This window comes from Ictidomys tridecemlineatus, chromosome 2 (genome assembly GCF_052094955.1).
Source record: "Ictidomys tridecemlineatus isolate mIctTri1 chromosome 2, mIctTri1.hap1, whole genome shotgun sequence".
In the NCBI taxonomy this organism is placed as follows: Eukaryota; Metazoa; Chordata; class Mammalia; order Rodentia; family Sciuridae; genus Ictidomys; species Ictidomys tridecemlineatus.
In genome coordinates, this window is record NC_135478.1 from 30,347,772 (window position 1) to 30,369,453 (window position 21,682).

Genomic DNA, 21,682 nt, shown 5'->3' on the forward strand with positions numbered 1-21,682 from the left:
ATGCCTTAGATCATAAATTGGTTTGTTTATCTGATTTCTTTTCTCTCAGGGTAAATTAAGCTGTACATGAACAATGGCCAGCTCTATTTTGATCACCTGGATATACCCTGAACCTTATGCAGGATAAGCCACTTAATGATTCTCAACAAATGTATGTTGTATGAGTGTTATGTAAGAGATTATTCCTCAAATTTCTTAGCTTTCCTAGCAGGACTTGGTAAACTATGTTCCAGGGCCCAGGACCAGTTTTTAATACAGCCCTATGACCTAAGATTTATTTATTCATTTATTTTTTATTTTAAAAAAGTATTACCCCCCCAACACACACACACAAACACACACACACAAATATACATGCATGGAGTTCCTGCAATAAAATCATATAAGGCCTATAAAGCCTAAACTATTTGCTATTTGGGGAAGGTTGACTTTAGTCCAATATGATATTCTTTTTCACATACAAAGAAATGGAATTAGAAAATTTTAAGTATTAACTGCATAATATTTATATGTGGCTCCATTTCATTAAAGCATGCAAATGAACTACTCATTTATTCTATAATTTATTTTATTTTATAATTCCTAGCCATATGCAAAAAGGATCTCCCTTATTCAGTTCTAATTCTTTTCAGGCTAATAAAAATACAAAAGCAGGAATCCCCTGAAGTTTATGTGTGGTATTGACTGAGGAAGGTTCTAGAAATCCCCAGTTCAAAGTCAAAAACCATATTTTTACTTTCCCCTCAAATTTCCTGTGATTTCTTTTTGAAAACCTATGTGTAAAAATCTGTGGGGAGAGGAATTCTTGAAGAACATCTGTCAATCTTGGAATTGGAAGAAAAATAAGGAGAGAAATGAATTACAGTAGATGGGATAGAAAGAGAAGATGGGGGGAGGGGGATAGTAGAGGATAGGAGAGGTAGCAGAATACATCAGTCACGAGTATGGCATTATGTAAAAATGTGAATGTGTAACCTATGTGATTCTGCAATCTGTATTTGGGGTAAAAATGGGAGTTCATAACTCACTTGAAACTATTGTTCGAAGTATGATATGTCAAGAGCTTTGTAATGTTGTGAACAACCAATAAAAAAAAAAAAAAAAGAAACATCAAAGAGGTGGTGAAATACCCTAACAATAGCAAACCAGGCTGGAAGGAAGCCTTGGGATGTGGCTCTATCTAAACAGAACCCACCCACACCCTCTAGCAGTATTAACCCTTGGGCTGCTACAAGAGAAACCCACAGCTTGTTGGCATCTCACCTAGAGACCAAGAGGAAGCATTTCCTCCTACCAATCCCCAATTACAGAGAAACACATAAACTTTGGCGGTGTGCTGTTTTATACAATATTTACATTTAATTGACAGAAAGCCACTGTGAGGTAGAAAGGGCTATTATTATAAACCCTGTTTCACAGATAGGGAAGATGAAGTTCAAGTAACTATAAATAATTTCCCTAAAATCATCAACTCAGGTAATAGCAGAGCTGACATCTGAAAGGTGCTCTGTTTGATTGGCCAGGGCTCTTAACCTCATGCCATGATGTTCCCTAAACTTCACACTGTTGAGAGCCAATGAAGGGTGACTTTATAGAGCCTCTCAACTTGATAAAGTGGTTTTCTTGATTGGAGGCTGGACGGAGTGCTTTTATAGCTGCTTTGGTGATACGGGCAATCTGTGGACAGGGCATCTAAAAGAGCAGAGTTTGGGTACATTCTCCTTGGTTCTTAACTAAGAACAACATACAAATATGTATCTTTTCCCTGCTGTGGAGGAAAAGGTTTTCCATGGGGAGAACCCCCCAAATCTTTCTTTTATGAAAGACTATTCCATTGCCTATCACACAGTAGGGCTTAAGACATAATTGTTAAACTACTGGAATCTTCCACACATAGTCTCTTATTATAGAACATCAAACTAGATAAAGCGCTGGGTGGAATTTCCCTAAGTTTCATAAAAAAAAATGAAGTTCAACTCTATAATATCAGCTCTTCTCAGCCTGAGCACTGCGGATAGAATTCAGTGCTTCTGTGAATTCAAATGAGCAAAAGTTACACCTCTAATTTTCTGTAACCTTTAACTAAAATTTAACATTTCCCAATATTAGGTTTACCTATGATTTTGTCACCAATAGAAACCACTGATTTTTATGCCATCTATGTTTGTTACAGGTGTCTGGACCTATTGCTTACCTGCATCACTTAGACCTTTCAATATTTTCAGATCTGCTGCCAGTTAGATCCTGATAAAGCACTACTAAATAAAGACATAATAGAGTATCCAAATTCATTTTTGAAATATTTTGGTCACTGTATTTCAATATAAATTTTTTTTTCTTTCAAATCCTAAGGATTATATTTTGTGCATTTGAAAACAGCATTCCAGGAAAGAGTCTGGAGACTTCAGCCATCTAAGAACTCCATAGTACACACATCCAAAAAGTCAAGTACCTTCGGCAACGTGAAGGCATTTGACTCTGGTCTCTCTGCCAGGCTTGCCTCAGAGAAGATTTTGAGATTCATCCCTTTCTCTGGGAAGTTAGTAGCTTCTGCCAATGGTAGATTTCCCTGGTTTGCTGAGTGTGTTCCGCTGGAGCAACTACATCATCAGCCAGAGCTTGTGTCGTGAAGGGAGCTCTGTAGTGGACTGGGAAGCCCTCTCTCAAATTCTTCTCACGATAATAAAGATAAGTAAAGCAGCATGTGCTTTATGGGACCAGAAACTGAGTGGTTCATCATATAAACATCATCTCACACTACTTTCCTAGCAACCCTACAAGTTATGCTGTTACCCCATTTTACAGGGGAGGGTATTGAGTTTGGATGCTGTTGCAATATCCTTACCAAAGTAAAATTCTTAGCAAAGTAAATATTCCTACCAAGTGAAAGCTTCTCCCTAGTAGATGCTCAATACATAAATGAATGCTGTCCTTTTAAATCTGTAATTAACATAATAACTAGAGACAGGAAGTTCCTCCTTCCCCTTAGCCTATCTCTCTTTAGCACAGTTTCCTTCTTTGGGTCTTGGCCAATTACCTATATATTCTGTTACTTTGGGGGGAATATGTTGGTGTGTGAACATCTTTATAATTAAGACATTCATGACAAGAAATCTCTCTGCTTCTCCCATGACATTCATTAGTATACCAAGGGACTGACATGAGCAGAAAACCATCACCTTGTGTCTTGGTGATATTTGGCTCCAAACACATTTATTGTGGAAAATTTGCCAAAGTCGCTCAACTATTAAAGCAAGAGTGCACTTCTCAAAGTCATTCACGTTCGTTTGGTTTTTATCAAGGCATATTAACTAATCCACTTAGGCTTTTTTGCTGTGTTTGCCTTATTTAGTTTTTTTAATAAGTGATTTTTATTTAGAAGCATTTATTTAGGACCATTAAAGAGGTTAGAATCTTTTGGAAACTCGTATCAGACTGGGTCATAATAAGGAACTTAAAGGAGTCTGGGAGCAACCTGTTTTCTTCGTCTCCTGAGTGCGTGCGAGCATGCATGGATGTGCACTCTTGCTTAAGTTAGAAGACAACTTGTTTATTTTTCAGTCACATCAGAGGAAAGTATGCCATGGGATTTCCCCTTGAGGTTTCTGTCCATTTTTTTTTTCTTTTAATTTTCTTTCTTCTTCTTCTTTTTTTTTTTTTTTTTTTTTTGTTAATAGCATGCTAACACTTATCTTTTAGAGACCAAAAAGAAAGGGAGGAGACAAAAGGACTTTGACATTTGTCTTTCAAAAAAAATATTTATTTATTAAGGCTCTGACATTGGCAGATGGGTCCTTATTTGCGACTAAGCCTGGCCTCTCTGTGTGGGACACTCGTGGTTGGAAATTTTCAGTTATTCAATAGTCCTGCGGGTGCATTGCTAGGGAGACCGTGGGGTGATGTGGGAAAAAAACAAAGGCTCTGAAGATATTCAGACCAGCCAGGCAGCTGTTGAGTGAATCACTCTAACTTTTCATTTCTTACCCCTAAAAGGAGACTAATACTTGGAAAGAGGATTCTGAGAACAATTATATATTTGAAGTTCCTGACAAAGAGCTGGTGCTTACAAATAAACAACAGCACAGAGTTCCTTCTTCCTCATTCCCAACTCTTAAGAAAATTTGAAAGCCCAGGGACAAGGTTCTTTAGCCCAGGGGCAAGGCATGGCCTCCATTAATTACTGTTCTGATTTTTCTCTTGTAAAAAAAATATTTTAGATTCTGAAATAAAACACAAATGCAGAAAAGTGCATAAAGTGAGTTTCTAGAATAAGTGAATTATTATAAGGTAAATGCTTGTTACCACTGGTCAGGTCAAAAAATATGATTGGCAGCCACCTCAAAAGTCCCTTCATGTTCCCCAGCCAATCAGACACCTCCCTGCCTCCCTCCCTCCAAGAGTAACTATCATTTCTAACTTTTATAGTTATCATTTGCTTGAGTTTTTAAACCAATGGCTTTATCATCCAAGCATGTATCTCCAGTTTCCTTAGTAATAATATCTCAGAACACACAGATAGAGTTTGTTTTTTGTAGGATTATGTTTAAAAAAAAATCCCACAATAAGACACCAGTAAAATCCTTACAAAAATATTTAATCTCAATATAATCAAGTAAGAAACATCAGACAAATCCAGAACGTGCCTCTATAAAAATAAACTGCCTAGCCTGTTCAAAGCCAATGTCATAGAAAAAAAGCACACCAAGGAGGCAAAAACAATCAAATTTATTGTGTGGCCCTTGACTGGATTCTGAATTTAACTGACAACAAAGACATGTAGCTCTGAAGAAATGGGAACATGGACTATAATATATATGTGTCCGTATATGATATACATGTATGTGTCTATGAGTGACATGCACACACACATACGTATATACACTCTTATGTACACACATACACACAGAAAAAGAAAAGAAGAAAAAGAAACTCCAAGTTATGACACTACATATATATGGTTTACATGTATGGAGTTCAAAGCTCTTACCACCATCTTCTGCATCTCTAAATATTTTGTTATTCAAAATATGGTCCCAGGACCAGAGGCACCATCAGCTGAGAACCTAGTGGACATGTTGAATCTCAGCACTGTATTAAAAGTTCTACTAAATCAGAATCTGCAACTAAAAGTTCCTAGGTGATTCATTTACACATTAAAGCTTCAGAAGTACTGTTTGAGCCAAAAATAGAGTAAGTTCCTTGGTATTCTGCCAGTTCCTTGATGCTCTGCCACAGAGATGCTTCCCTCTCACAAAGAAATTTTTAGTGGAATTGTTTGCAAAGTGCTGGTACAACTCTATTCAGTAGTAGGCAATAAAAAATGGTCCATGAGAATTTTCTAGTCAATTAACTAGCGGAGAAGTGTAGAATGAGATATGATTCCCCATTCATCATCTCAATAAAAAGAAAACAAATTCAAGCAAACAATAAAAATCATTTTAATTAAACAACAGGACAGAAAGCTCACTGGGCATACAGAATTTAATTTAACTCCCAGTATATTGGCAGTACTGTTAAACTTTCTGGACAGCCTGAGAATATTTTTTCCCTAAATGATGGAAGAAGGCTTCTCCCCATGTGAAAGTTTCATTCCAGTTGTATGTATTTCAAAATTCATTTATTCCCCCTACCACATAGTCTCCTTTGTATTATTCTCTTCTTGACTCTCACCTCAATAAATGAATCTTACATGTAGACTAATCCGTACCACAACCTCTCCTAGACTATTCATGAGAGGTAGAGGTAAAAAAAAATGGTTGAAATATTTCTATAGAGGGACCCTGCCCCTTTATGCTGAACTGGGGTAAAGGCTAGACATTAGGATATTTAAAAAAAAAAAAAAAAAAAGGCCAAATGTTTTCTCTGGCAAGCAGAGGTGTAGGTAGGTGTAGGTAGGGGTGTAGGTAGGGAAGAATGGAGGAACTTTGGATTGGGCAGAGGGGAGTGAGGAGGGAGGGGGGTATGGGTGTGGGAAGGACGATGGAATGAGACCGACATTATTACCTTATATATGTGCATGTTTACATGACCACTGTGACTGCACCATGCACAGCCAGAGGAATGAGAAATTATGCTCCATTTGTATACAATGTGTCAAAATGCATTCTACTGTCATGTGCAGCTATTTTAGAACAAATTTTTAAAAGAAAAAGAAAGACTAAGCCTTGTGAGAAAATTAAAACACACACACACACACAAACACACACACATACACACATTTCTGCACTTGTACTTTTTTTGTCATCATGCTGCTGATCTCCAAAAGAAAAAAAAAGACAACAAAATAATTCCTTGTTTTATGAGATGAGCGCTATTAACCTCCTATTGGACATTAAATCCCTCTCTGGAAATGATTTCTTTTTCAAGCTGACCATCCCTCTTTCAATTCATTTTTCCAAAAGATATATTTATCAGACTCTAAAGTCTGACAAATTCACCTAAAATCTACCTCCTGAGTATGTATCATCCAATAAATGCTAAGATCCTTTTCTATATATAAAGTCATCTGTTCTCTGAGACTCTTCTTGCTCTCCATGATTCCCCAAGCTATGTCTTGCTCAACCCAACTACAATACCTGGAACTACTCTGAGCAGCAAAGACTACCACAGGATTATGCCTCCTCTTCCCATGAGCACAGTTCAGGACAAACGATGATGATTTGCTTTCTCTGTTATTTTGTTTTGATGCTTTTGACCAGAGCATCCTGAATTGAGAATAACCTTAGATCACCTCTAAACCCTTGGGTCTTGATCACCTGAACAGATAGATAGTGAGCCAGCTGATAACCGCTCCTCTGCCACGGATCCTTTGGACCTACATGTCTGATTTTATATCTGCCTGACAGGTTTCAGGAAACTGGTCATTTCAGGAAGCTAAAACCCTGATTCTGTCTTTGTTGGTTTTGGCACCCCTTCTACTATGCTTTGTGTTGTTCCTTGGATTTTTATAGATCCTTGCTACTTCTGTTGCTGTGATTTTAGAAGGAGGTAAACCAGAGGGACTACAGGATTCCAGGCTTTGCTCAAGAAATGATGACATGTAGGTTCTTCCATCGGCAGAAAGTCAAGTTTGACATAGGTTATTTGGAGTAGGTTTTTTTTTTTTTTTTCCATTTTCTGCTTTGCATTCATCGTCTATTAAGTTTGGGTTTTGTTAAGGTCCTCCACCTGTCCTGATTACTTAATTCTTTTTCTTGCTGCTTCTCTTTGGGACTCTCATGTACTCAGGAAATCTTAAGTTATTTTAGAATGTCCTCCAATGGGAGACAAGATTATTTAGAAATGTGTATTAATTATCCCCATTATCAATACTGGATCTCTACAGCACATCTTCATTTTTCAGGCTTTTTACATAAATGACAGTGCCTGCAGTTCCTTCTCACTGAGCATTTTTACCTCCTAAAAAAAAACCATGCATGCCGCCTTGCCTTTCCTATTACCACTGTGCCATTGCCAAGGTGGTAGCACCAAACTCTGCCACCCAGCCTTTCAGCCACCTGCTTTACTTTGATGCATCCTTTAATCAGGGCTCAAACCTCAGATGCCTATTGCTAATAAGGTCCTTGCCCTTGATCTGAACCGAGTGCTTGGAAATTGTTGAAAACACAACTGTCTGGTGTCATAGCATCCTGTTACTGCTGGGGATGGCTTACACAGGTGTTTGTCTCCTCCTCTCACCTTAGAAGGCTGCCTCTCACTCAGCTCCTTCCTGTGCTGGCTGCCATTCTCTAGTTGTTACCATCCCTTTCCAGGTTACATGGGAAGCGTGATGAAAAATATAACACAGTTTGGTGGAACAAACTGCCTTGAGCCCAGTGGTTTCTAGGGTTGGCCGCATACTGGAATATCTTGGGGTATTAAAAAGAAAATTCCTGATACCAGACTCCAGACCAATTAAGTCAGAAACTGCAGGAGTAAGACCTAGTTAATGAGTCATTTTTAAAGCTCCTCAGGTGTTTCAGTGTGCAGCCACAGCTGGGAGTGACTTCTCCAGACTGGCAAGAGAAACGACTATTTTGAATGGGATGGGGCCCCGAAAAATGGAAGGAAGGGAAGGTACTCTAAAACATGCAGGAGTGACTATTATCAGAAAAGAGCTCCCAAAGGCAAGATGGCCAGATGATCAAGTGGTAGTACATGGAGCCTCTGGAGGTTAGTGTGGGAGGGGAAGTTTCACAGTGTTCAGCCCTGAGTCTTCTTTCCTGCTGGGACACTGGGACTCTATCATTAAAGCAGCAGGGAGAGTCTCAGTAGACCCTTTTGCCATCACCCATGGATATGGAGTTTATGGGACACATGGGCCATTACTGGAGACATGGGACTGTAGACCAATCACCTGTCTGGCTGCAATGCCAGCCTCAGGGGTCCAATTGCTTTATAGGCCACTCACATCCAGTGGATGAACTCAAGACTGTCTGTGTCCACAATGGATTCCATTCTGCAGTGATTCATGTCAGAAAGAGGTTCTAGGGTACACACATTCACAACCAACAACCACATCTGGCCTCAGTACATCTCTGTTTACTTTGCGGCTCAGGGAAAATAAATCCACAATAGTGAGTTTCTTTGCTTAAGACACTGCAAATACATCCTAAGCTTCGCTTGACTGAGTCAAAATGCCCTCCTGCACGCACCATCTTTATTATCTCCTTGGCCAAATATGGGCCATTTGAAGGATTCACAGTAGGCTTGAGAGCCAAAGTTTGTTCATATCCAAAAGCTCCTTCAGCTCTGAGTCATCTCCTCAAATAACTGATTTCTTTTCCCAGGGATAAGATGAGTAACTTTAATCCATAATTTTCTTCCACTTCTAACAACTTTTCTCAACCATATTTCCACACCTATTTTTTTTTCTTGTGCATTTAGACCAGAAAGTAAATTCTAGTCTGTATCTCTCAAAATAAAAATGCACAGCTGGCAAGTGACTGTTCTGGAGAGTGAGTGCACGATTCAAAGGCAGCACACCCAGAATCCCCCAGAGGAGCCAACACATGGCGACTTCTTCTCATCTCTTATAGGCAAGAATGAGGAGTTTCCCTGGAGAAGTCAGCTCCCTAATGAGAAGGGTGGGCAAACACAAACCAGTATTTAGGAGTCAGGAGACACATTTCTAAGTCTTCCCTTCCTCAGAAAGCAATACAAGTCATAAAGTGCCCGAGGCACATGATCGATATCAAGAGTGGGCTTGCTGGATGGTGTGAGGCAATGCCATTAAGGTCCCAATAGGTCCAGGGGGAACCAGCTAGCTGAGATGTTCTGCAAGCAAGTTAAACATAGACAGGAAACCGCGCGTCTGATACTGTTAAAAAAAAAAAAAAAAAAAGCAAGCATTTGTCTTCCTGCCAGAGTAAGGCTTGCAAACCAGAGAGGCTGTTTTCATTTAAAAGAAATTCTACAACAATGAAACTTTGGGGCCAGGAGAAGTCCTCTCCTCCTCCTTTCTCTCAGCTTCTCAGGTTAGAGGGTATGCATCAACAGGAGAGAGGCTGAAACCCACACAGAGCTTGCAGGTGATCAACAGGATCATTGGGTGACATTTGATGTACATTTGATGGTCTGCGTCCCTTGTTAACCACATAGGTTGAACTTTGAGTCAGAAGTGGTTTCTAGCGTCCTGGTTTCTGAGCTAGTTAGATGCAACTGATAAAATGACTTATAATCCTATCCTGTTCCAAAACAGGAAAAAAAAAAAGAATCACGTGCAGTTACTAATAGACACAGTAAGAGATAATAGGGGAAAAAGTCAAAATAGGAGCCAAAATTATGACAAGTGGAATGTAAACGCAAGAAAACAGGGGAAAACAAGAAAGAAAGGATGATATTAGTATACAGAATGAATGAGACTGGTTTTTGTAAATGAGGTTGTACTGAAGCAAGGTCACGTTCAATCTTTTACATACTGCCTGTGGCTGCTTCAACAGGAGAGACGCTGCAATAGGGAATCTGTACTTTGCAGAGTTGGAAATATTTATTATCCAGACTTTTATCAAAGAAGCTTGCTCATCCCTTCTCTCTACCCTCAAAGTATCCCTATGATCAGAAGCAAACAGCTCCTCGCAAGGAGAACAATGTTTCCAAGACAGCTAAAAGAAATGTCTCCTGGCTTCCTCTTTATGAAGATAACGATGCAATGTGGTGAACAGCATCGTCCACAGCACTCTCTGAAGGGAACACAACACTTTGCTTTGCTTAGGATGGATGGCACCTAAACACAACTCCTATGGGAAAAATTCAGGAAGGAGGTGAATACACTCATCTAATAAAAGCCAAAGACAAACCGGGCATGATGGTGCACATCTGCAATCCCAGAGACTCAGGAGGCTGAGGTGGGAGGATTGCAAGTTCAAGGACAGCCACAGCAACTTAGGGAGGTACTAAATAACTCTGTGAGACCCTGTCTCTAAATAAAATACAAAAAAAAAAGGGGGGGCTGGGATGTAGCTCAGTGGTTAAGCACCCTTGGATTTAATCCCTGATACCAAAAAAAAAAAAAAAAAAAAAAAAAAAAGCCAAGAAAAGATATTTGAATCTAGTGGAATGATAGTAGCATTTTGCAGCCGAAATTTAACAAACGTGCCAGGTATTCTTCTAAGTTCTCTACCTAAACGAATCCATTTATCTTCACAATAATCCTATTTAAGGTACTTACTATTTTTACCTCCCACTTTTCAGAGGGGAAACGAAAGGGAAGCTGTTCATCTAAAGACCACTCAGCTTGTAAAGGAATGAAGTGGGACTTGAACATGGGACCACCTTGTTTTTTAACCCCTACACCACTGTGTCTTCTCCAATGAGCCTCCTGCTGACCATCAGGTAGAATCCTTCCTCCTCATAGACACGGGGCCAGCGGAGGCCTGAGGTCACAATTCTTCCATGAATGTGCCAGAATGTCAATCTGGGCTGCCATTCGGCGCACAGAACAGTAGTAGCCTCTTGTGTGAGGTGTGTAGCCTCCCAGAGGCATAAGACTGATAAGAAGGCAACACCCTGCCACCACAGGAATGTTCAAGAGTCAGGTGCTCCTTGAAATGGGGACAATCTTCTCTGGGTCTTCTCTGGACCAAGGGAAGGGAACCAATAGCTGAGATCCTAGGAAAACCCTGCTCCTCGCCTGAGACTCATTTCTTTGTCAATGAAAAGTCTGGATGAGCTCATTTCAGTGGTTTCATTTCAGCCTAAAAATGTTAGATGACTCTGTAAAACAAGACACCTGACAATGATCGGCACAGGTAAGTACAACCCAGGGCAGCCCTCATCCCTACAGTGGTTCTCTGAGCTCCGTCTTCCTGGTCTACAGGGATGGAAGCACCTTGCCTTCACTTCAGTTAAGGATGGGGTGAGTGGGCCCCTGGCCTTAATGCCAGTCTGCTCAAAGTACAGGATTTGAGTCCAGTACTAATTCCCCTTCCTGCACTCCGCGGTGCCTCTAATTTCTAGAATGAGCCGTTTGGCTCTAAGTTAGGAGGAAAGGTAGGATGGTGGGAAACCTAGTCATTTGGGAACTGGAAGTATCCAGAAATACACCTCCTTTAACCCTTTAATTCCCCCATGGATTATATTCTTGCTTTCTGCAGCAGATAAACAAAACCAAACAACTGCAGGGCAAAACAATTCAGCTGAACTCTTTTTAATACCGCACTATTACTCCTCCAGGGTTAACAAACGGCATCCTTTTAGAACCAATTCGAAACAATACCCTGTACAATACATCTTGAAAACATTCCTAAATGTCTTCCGGCTTTGGGACATACAGAGGGCAATCCCACAGGTAAACAAACACAAATATGACTATAGACACAAAAGACGTTTACGAAGTCTGAAAAAATGTTCAATATCGCTAATCATCAAGGAAATGCACATCAAAACCTCAGTGACATATCACCTCACCCCAGTTAGAATGGCAATTAGCAAAAAGACAAAAACTAACAAATGCTGGCAAGGATGGATTCAGGGGAACTCTCAAATACTGGCTGGTGGGAATATAAATTAGTCCAGCTATTATGCAAAACAACATGGAGATGGAGTTCAGTGGTACAGCGCTTGCCTAGTATGCACATGGTCTTGGGTTCAATCCTTAGCATGGCAAAAAAAAAAAAAAGCAGGAGGGGGAATAGCAATATAGAGGTCCCTCAGAAAACTGGAAGTAGAACTACCAGTTATATCCCCAAAAGTACTGAAATTAGTATGAAAAGAGACATCTGCACCCATTTGTTGAGAGCAGCACTATTCACAATAGCCAAGACATGGAATTAATCTAGGTGTCCACTGATGGATGAACAGATAAGGAAAATGTGTTATCTATACATAATGGAATACTATGCAATTAAAAAAGAATAAAATCCTGTCATTTGCAGTAACATGGATGGCACTGGAGGACATTGTACTCAGTGCAATAGGTCAGGCACAAAATGAAAAATGCCACGTCTTCTCACTTATGTGTGGAAACTAAAGTGTTGGTCTCATAGAAGTGGAAAATAGGAAGAATGGTTGCCCAGAAGGGAATAGAGAGAGTAGATGATTAACCGGAAGAGGGGAACAATTAAATAGAATAGCTTCTTTCTAATGTTCCATGGTACAGCAGGGTAATTATATTTGTACAATAATTAATTGAATATTTCAAAATAGCTAATAGAGAAGATTTTTCACAATACAAAGATGTGATAAATATCTGTGGGGATATGCGAATTAGACATTGCACATTATGTACATGTGTTGAAATGTCACACTGTACCCCATAAATATGTACAATTACTATGCATAGATTCAAAATAAGCATATTTTTAAAATGTTTACAGATAACAGGTCTCAGATGTACCCAGATCTACGCTAGAACAACACTTGTGGAGTACATAAAAAAGACCTGCACATCACTAGAGAGTTCTGGGACATGGGCAAACTGAGTAAAGAATACTTAGCTCATTTCAAAATGACCACATGTAAGGTCAAATTTATTCCTCTTCAGTGAGTTTGTAGCATGAAATTAACAAGAGTCACGTCTCTGGTTTCATCTTTCCTGGGCAAGTTCACAACAGTGCCTCTCCCACTTCAGTGTGCTAACAGAATACAAGGCCCTTGTCTTAGGGTTGATGATGATACTAAAGGCCCAGGAGGCCCTAAGGTTGAGGCTCCCCTTGACTCTGCAGCTGCTGGTCTGCAGGCCTTCTGAACAGCAAGGGTCACCACCAAGTTGGAAGAGGTGTGTCCTTTGGCATGAAGTGCTCCCCTGCCCAGGTTGCAACAAGGTAAGGCAGGAGACCTCTACTTTGGGCCAGCTGCAGTGCTGGGTGCTCCTGTGCATCATTTCCTTGAATCTACACAACCTCTGGATGCCATTATCAGCACTGGCTGGCCAGCAGGGGAGTGGACACTCAAAGAAAAGGCCACATGGCCCTGAGCTAACTTTCCACTGAAATAAAGAAGAGGGGATGACTCCCTTTGGAAAGTAGAGAACTGCGATTACTCTAATCACTGATCTGAAAGGCACTTGTGAGTTGTTCCAGTTTTATTTAGCGGCTTCCTGCTGTGATTCTGAGTCAAAACAGGAACAACGTGCCTAATTTGTAATATTATCCAACAATGTCAGGGATGTGGTTAGCTTTGATTAGAAATCCTAGACTCAGCATGCTCCTCTTGCCTCTGTGAAGGCATGTGGAGAAAAAAGAAAAACTGGATGAGGCAGGGATTAAAACAAAGCAAACCCCTCCAAAATGCTGGTGCTGCGGTACCTTGGTGTCTGAATGCTCTGCTTGCAGGGCTTGGGCAAATCCAACCATAAACTTCAATGCTGAAATAGACCTATGGCCTACACAGGCCCCTGGCTTCCTGCTTTCAGACAAGTCCCAAGTCCCTCTGTAAAAAAGGACACAGATGACATTAACAGCTAAGGGACAATGACTGCTTACCCTGTGCCAGGTACTGCTGTAAGAACTTTCTATTAATATATTCAATTCTCACAGCAACACCTCTGGCCCCTTTCGAATGTCCATTCTATAGATAAGAGGACCGAGGCACGATTGTGGCACGTCACCGTATGAACAGCACAGCTAAGAAGCAATAGAATAGGTCCTAAATCCAGGACACCTGCCTCCAGCTATCACTCCTGACCATTGCACTAGACTGTTTCTCTTTTACCTAAAATCACACAAACCATCTCCTTACCCAGAGTCCTTCAAATTAAGTGATCTTACCACACTGAAGAAATCACTTATGAAATGAATAAAACAATAATCGTATTTGACTCTGCAAGGTTCAGTGGGAGATCAATACCCACAATCGGTTGTTGCAAAGTGGCTGTGTCATTTGCAAGTAAACAGGGCAACTCTTTGCTCAGGATTTCTTTCCTCTTCCACATTCCTATGCAGGACTCTGGTTCTCCTGCCTAACAGGTGTTATCTGCTTGACAGCCATCAGCAGACCATTAGTAATGATCAATCCAGAGACACCTTCTCTTCTAATATGAATGTCATATTTTAGTGAGTATGGGGGTTGACTCTAAATAGTCTTTTGGCAAGAGGGAATCTTCAGAGACCAGAAAGGAGAAGGGACTTTTAGCTGGGTAGTTGTGAAGACGCCCCCCCTACCTGCTTTAGTGATTCTTCTTCTCCTGACTGTCTCCTCTTGAGCCACTGTAGAGAGGAACCACCAAGTACCGCACAAGTCCCCACTGGGGGATTGCAATGGTAAAAGGTGGCATCTTGTTCCAAGAGAAAACCAGCAAGATCTCCTTAAACTCCTTTATCCTAGAACAATGGTTTGCAAACTCAAGAAAATGAACAACACCTTTATGTAATCTGTTCCTTCTACTTAAGTTTAGTATATGCAGCAGGTGAAGGAGAGCTACTGTGTGTGTGTGTGTGTGTGTGTGTGTGTGTGTGTGTGTGTGTGTGTTGGTGGAGAGAGATGGGGTGTGTGTGTGTGTGTTATTTGCTTGTTTTCCTAGACCCAACTTAGGTGTCTAGAGGCAAAGGACCACAACAATATCTGGGGTGTACCCCTGGTGCCCATTCTTCAGAAGATTTAAGTCATGGCTCCTTGGTTAAGTATCTTAATTGGAAGTCAGAAAATACAGGAAGGAAGCAAAATACATTTTAAAAATAAGAACAAAAATCCCAGTGGTAACTGTAAAAGGGCATGAGGAAATTTACGATATTGTGAGTCACAGAAATGTTCCCTATCTTGATTGTGGCAGCAGTTACACAGCTGCATACATTTACCGTAGTTCAGCAACTCCACTTTCTGAAAGGGTGAATTTTATGTTATGTAAATTATATACCAATGAATTTGACTTTTAAAAACATCTCAGTGATATGCTTTGCCACATTCGGGATTTATCCATAATTCCATGCAGAAAAATCTCACTGGAAGAATGGATGATCAACTACTAACAATGGCTCCCAGGCAACAGGAGATCAGGGGATAAACCCAAAGGAAGGCTTGCTTTGCCTGTCCATATCCTATTTGGTAGCATTTGATTTTTTTTGTCATGTAAATGTATTATCTGACTAGAAAACAGAGAAAAAGATACAGAGAGATAAAGGAAGGAAGAGAGAGGAGGGGAGGAAATGGAGGAAAGAAGAAAAACTCTCATAGGCTTTAATGCCACCCATAGCCACCTTAAGCTTAGCTACCCCGTAGCTATCTGATCCTGCACAAAGTGTTGAACATTTTAAGCTGTGCAATAAGGTGGAGTCCTGGGAAGGCTTCTACCCCACACAGTAAAAGGGTGTTTTCTCTGAGTAGTAGCTATCATTAAGAACAGCAACAAAAATTAAAATCTACATTTAAGAAGAAATTATTGGGGCTTAACTATTTTCCCTTACATATTTAAGAAAATAAGTAAGGTCAGTTGCCTCTCAATATCCATGAGGGGCTGGTTTCAGGAGCCCTGTGGATACCCAAATCCTCCAATGCTCAGGTCCCTCATATAAAATAGTATAGTATTTGCATTTAACCTAAACACATCCTTCCGTATTTTCATCAGCTCTGGATTGCTAGAATACCTAACAGGAGTTACGTTGTTGTGCTCTATTGTTTAGGGAACATTGACAAGAAAAATATGTCTGTGTATATTAAGGATGGACACAATATATATTTTTTTTAAATTATTAGCCCATGGTTGGTTGACTCCATGGAGGTAAGACCCACAGATACAGAATTCTGACTCTAATTAATTTTTGTTCTATGGCCACAGATCCAAAATCGGGCAACAAGCACAAAGTACTAAGCTACCAATAACACAGTGCGATGTACTCCATAGCTTCTGTGTTTATCACCTTGTTCCACGTGGTGTGGAGAAATAAAAATTGCTTGTGGAGTTTTCACTTCTCCGTGATGTATAAAGAAGTGGCAGTGGTAACAAGAGGAGAGATGGTACTCCTGATACCTGCTTTTTTAGGCAGGGGGAGAAATATACCAACACAGAGAAGAGAGATGTTTACAAAGCATCTCCACCCCACCCCCACCCCGGAGCACTGCAGACTCTGAAATCACCCAGACATCTGAGTCACCTGCTGTTAGGGCTCTTGTGGATCCTACAATGCGAAATTGACTTTATGCTGATTCTCTCACCTCAAAAGGAAAGAAAGATTAGTCTGATAATGAATAAGAAGGAAAATATGAACGAATGCCTATGAGCCTTATCTGAGTTGAATGAAATATACTGAAAACTACAGTCACATGCTATCCAAAAGGCTTATTGTAAAATACATATCCATCTTCCAGGGCCATTTATCAACTTTTGTCCTTCTGGATGAAATAAACTCTCCCATTGTGAACATGCCAATATGCAGAAGGAGAGAGAAGTTTTATAGATGGCAATAAACTTGCCTGAATTTTCTATTAGGCTTGGCCTGGCTTTCTTTCAAAAGGAAGTGGATGCATCAAGCCAGGATAGTGTGATTGTCATCTGTTCACCTCTTCCCTCGTGACTCAAATCACATAGAAACAGAAGAAAAATTATAAGATGAGAAAACAGGTAGGAGGAGTGATTTGGGTGAATGTTGTACTGATAAGATGATTATTCTGATTTTAGGGCACTGAGTCATTGACATAGGTGGACAGCCAAACAGAAAGAGAGGGACACTGCAGCAGGCAAAGGACACACAAAACGAAAGAGCTGGTCGTGCAGAGCTGCTGGGTCCCACACACAAAGCATGAGAATATGTCTTTCTCCAAGTCAGGTGGCGTGTACTTTCCAAAAACCAATGTTTATAATTGAATCAAGCCTATTTTCATCTAAACTAACATTTCCACTATGACTTTACTTCCTAAAATCAAGAGAATATTATTTTCACTATCAGGCTGACAAAAGTAAAAGACTTATTAATGTCCAGGGCTGGAGAGGGTGCATAGAAATCCGTATGCTCAAATATCTCTTTTGGGAAAGAATAATTTGACAGCAGTTATCTGTATTTTAAAATGTGCATACATTCTGATCCTGAAATTTCACATCTAACAAGCTGTTTTATCAAATTATTAGCACAAATATACAAGTTTTTTTTTTCTTTTTACAAAGAAACTTGATGCAACATTAAACAGAAAACCGGAGATACCTAAACCATCTTCCAAAAGAGGAATGGTTAGGTTGGTCACAGAAGATGACCACAGATTATGGAATTCTAGATAACAATTAGAAGATATGAAGTATATTTATATGTACTGCTTTGTCTACAAGGGAGGGTGAAAGTGGTTGATAAAAAAAATGTAAAATTTTTTAATCACATATTTGAACTAAAGATAGTTAAAATGGATGGACAGATGGATGAACAGATGGAAGGACGGAGAGATGGATGAATGGACGGAAGTAGGGAAGAAGGGAAAGAGGGTGTAGGAAGAGACAGGAAAGAAAGAGAGCCAATAGGAATGAATGATAGAGATGTTTGCATCCAGCAAACTGTCAATATAGATTAACTGTTGGTTTGGAAGTGAGGGGAATGAGGAAAATGTGCTTTGATCTTTAATTGTCACACACTGTTGGATTGTTTGGATTTTAGATAAGAAACATATACTGTATTTGTAATGAAAAAATATCGAACTTTCTTTTAAGTTCAGGGGCTAGTTTGTGTTCTTTTCAAGTTGAATGAATGCTGAACTTCAAAGATGGAGGCTTATGTCTAGACTCTCCCTGGCTTCTTGGGCAAAACTTTGAGTCATTATTTTCCCACTGTATTCCAATTCTTCTGTTAAATGGGACCAATGACAAGACCTGTTAGACAAATCCCAGGGATGGCACATTAAAGGCTTCAGTCAATTCAAAGAAACCCTCTCCCAATACGACTAGTGCCAAGTATCCAATACCGCTCTTCAAATCTCTAGAATGGTAGTTCTCAGATTTTATCTAAAACAGAGTGTCTAACTCGGTAGTCTGGGATGGCACCTTAGAATCGGCATCTCAGACAAATTCCCAGTTGCTGCTGCTGCTGCTGCTGCTGCTGCTGTTTCAGGGAGCACACATTGAGAACTACTGAACTGGATGAAGGAAATTATCTGCCAAAGACAAACGATCATGTGGACCTTCAAAAGCAGCTCCCACCCGATGAATGAGCTCATGATCCATTTGGCACAAACCCACTCTCCAGCATCAGCCTCGGGGATTCAAGGAGCCCATGCAGAGCCTCAAGAGAAGAAAACTCACCTTCCGAGAAGATGATGTGGTCGTTGCACTCATCAGAGCTACAGGAGCACATGAAGAAAGTCTCGCCAAGCACTTTTTTTTCCTTCATAATACACTTTGGAGAAGCAGCATCTTCCAGAATGAATCCATGGTAGGTGAGCTTGGGGTCGTGGCAAACCGTTTCTAGTGTTATGTTCTCATCATTCTTCCTCCTGGTGTGTAGCAGTTTGTTGGATAGGAGTGGAGAGAGAGAATGAATGAATGAATGAATGAATGAATGAATGAATGAATGAATATGGTCTCTGGACAGAAAAGCAATCTGGTCTTTACAATGGCCGCTGGTTCCTGTTCTCCACCATTAGTAGGCTCTCCCTTAATCTCCTCTATTTATTCCATTCTTGCCTGTTTTTTCCTTGCTTATGCTCAGAACCCACTTATGAGTATAAACATGACGGCTTCCTTAGGGACTGTATTGCCGGAGAATATTACACATTAATTCCCAATTGAATCATTAAAGGGGAAGGCACAGGAAAGCATACAATTCCTTAGGTATACTCAGGATAATTTTAAACCTTCCACCCAGAGTGTACTGCAGGGCTCCCATCACACCCCTAGTTCATGTGACAGAATCAGGGCATGTCCAGCTATATGGTTTTCAGAAAGGATGCCAGGAACGTGGTGGTAGATTCTCTTTTTTCTTTGCTGGGCCACAGGGCACTCTGTGTGAGAGGCACAGTCCATGTCAGCAGCTGGTTCTGCCAACAAAAGGGAAGAAAAAAAAAAAAACAGTGCAGATGAAGAATTGTAGCTTCCAGAATTACAGAAAGGAGCAGGAGAAGAAGAAAAATTAATTAAAACACATGGGAAAGATTTGCAGGTTGTTCTTCATCTACAGTGCAGTGCGATATTTTATGTTGTCATAAACGAATTATTTCTATGTTTAGAATCCCTTTGAACCACATATTTGCAGACTACTTCAGCGCAGGGCTCAGAGAATCTCTTATTTTGCACTTTTCTTGGGCTCTTGGAAATGCTCGGTTGGCTCTGTGTGTACCTTTACGTTTAAAAACGACACAATTAATGAAAATTGCAGACCTCAAAATAAAACTTCAGCATCCCTGGAAACGGGCATCACCTCTCTAGCACTTTCTCTGCTTCCTTCAAGAATGCACCATCTTGGGAGACCTCAATCCAACAGAAAGGATGTCTCAGCCCGTTTCGGATGCAAAATAACTATTCTCTTGAATAATAGTCTATATGTATAAAGGAAGCCTGAGGAAGAGCCAGGTAGCCTTAAATGATCACATAGGTCCGGTCTGTTTGCCAGTGGAGACTTCCATGAGAAGACTTCTGAGTGCATGTAGGAGTTGACACATGGGTGATGAATGGGTGTGTATGTTAACAACCCCCCCCATCTCTCCACCCACCATCTCTCCACCCCCCCCACCTCTCCACCCCGCCCCACACACAGTACTCTCAGAAAGGAAAATGGAAGGCAGATGAGAAGCAACAGGCAGCTAATACAGAGAGGTGGGGCCTTTCCCCTGAAGGAAACAGCACTTTGACAGAGCCACCTTCTTGGTTCCCACTTCAAGGACACTAAAGGTCAGTAAGTCAGCAGGGAGATCAGAAGAGTAGGAATGTGGTGAAGCCAGAGCACCCCAACCAGGCAGGGAAGTGGTGTTGACATCCATGCAGCCCAGAGCTGACCCCCGCAGAGCACAAGTGCCCTTTGCAAAAGAGCTCAAGGGTTCTGGAACTAACTCTCCAGTGGGACCGCAGGGAGCAACCCCTTGCTAGGTAGATCCCTATTATTACAAGAAGAGGGATAATCAAAGTCCTTACTCAAGGCTGGCTATCAGGGAACTAAAAGAAACTAAATAAAACTTGGCAGGATCACACCACAAATAATTTACATTAAAAAACAAAAAAACCCTCCCCATCTTGAATCTCCAAGCTGTTGGGAAGTCTTTGCAAAAGCTGTGGACAAGAGCATCTGCCCCGCCCCCACCATTTTATGTGTCTATGTGGTGTAAGTTGTTTTTGTTTGTTTGGTAATAAAATGAAAGCAGGCTGATTCCTCTGAACTTCTAAAGAAAAGCATAGTGACTCTTCTTCCTGAAGTTTCTAGAAGTGGAGGAAGAGCTTGTGAGCCAAGAAATAAAGCTTCTCTATAATCACTGTGCAGCTTTTTCAGAGTTTCTGGTTTTCCACCTTCTTGCTGCTGAGCGAGCTGAGATCGTAGAGAGAAAACAATTACAGAGCTTGGGTCTGAGTAAAGTCCTCAACTGATATCTCACCTATCTGTGAAACAGTGCTCTCTGCCAACAGAACTAAGTTTGAAAAACATCTTTGGAGAGAACCCAGCACAGGAAGGGAAAACTCAGTAATAACTCTATGTACAGATTTCTTTTTTTGTCTTGCAATATTTGCTCTGAGACACTGAACAGGCTACCAATATCTACTGAAAGAAGAATCCCTATAATAAAATTTTGGTTCCAAAATATTTCCATACCTAGGAAAAGCTTAAGCATTTCACATGCAATGGCTATGTAACCAATATTAGTCAAATGAATGAATCAAAGAATGAATGAAAACCATCATCAAAACCTATGAATGCCTTGGAACCTTCTCCATGGTAGAAATCTTTCTGTTTCCACACTTGGGCTATTTTTAAAATTGTCTCCTGTCTAGTTTGGGTTTCCTGGAAATAGACATTGAGGCTATGAGATTTCTGTGTAGGAGGTTTTAGAGATGCACTGCTAACACACTGAAGGAAGCAGTAATCACAGAGGGAGAAGTTCAACTGCAATGCAGCTTGCAACAGAGGCCTCAGCTGATGCCCCAGAAGCTCTGAAGCCAGAATAACTCTTAAAGTTGACCCAATGGAGGTCAGAAATTTGGCCAGAAATTTGAACCTCTGCATCACCAGCCCATGAGCTGGCTGCCTATGAGTGATCGTGTTCTTGATCCCATATGAATAGAGCAGCACCTGTCAGTGGAGAAGTCCCTGGAGGGATTCTCCCAGACAGGGAGGTGCCCCACAGCACCCACTGTATCTCCCTTTCTCAT

At 40.6% G+C, this 21,682-nt stretch overlaps 1 protein-coding gene across 2 annotated transcripts in view; it reads right to left on the minus strand.

Moving 5' to 3' along the window:
* Tgfbr2 (transforming growth factor beta receptor 2) overlaps nucleotides 1-21,682 on the minus strand; it is an 83,599-nt gene that overhangs the window by 24,859 nt on the left and 37,058 nt on the right. For both annotated transcript variants that reach the window (XM_005317310.5, XM_005317311.5), the window contains one exon: nucleotides 18,632-18,822. In XM_005317310.5, coding sequence (XP_005317367.1) covers nucleotides 18,632-18,822 — 191 coding nt within the window. The remainder of the gene's footprint in view (nucleotides 1-18,631; nucleotides 18,823-21,682) is intronic.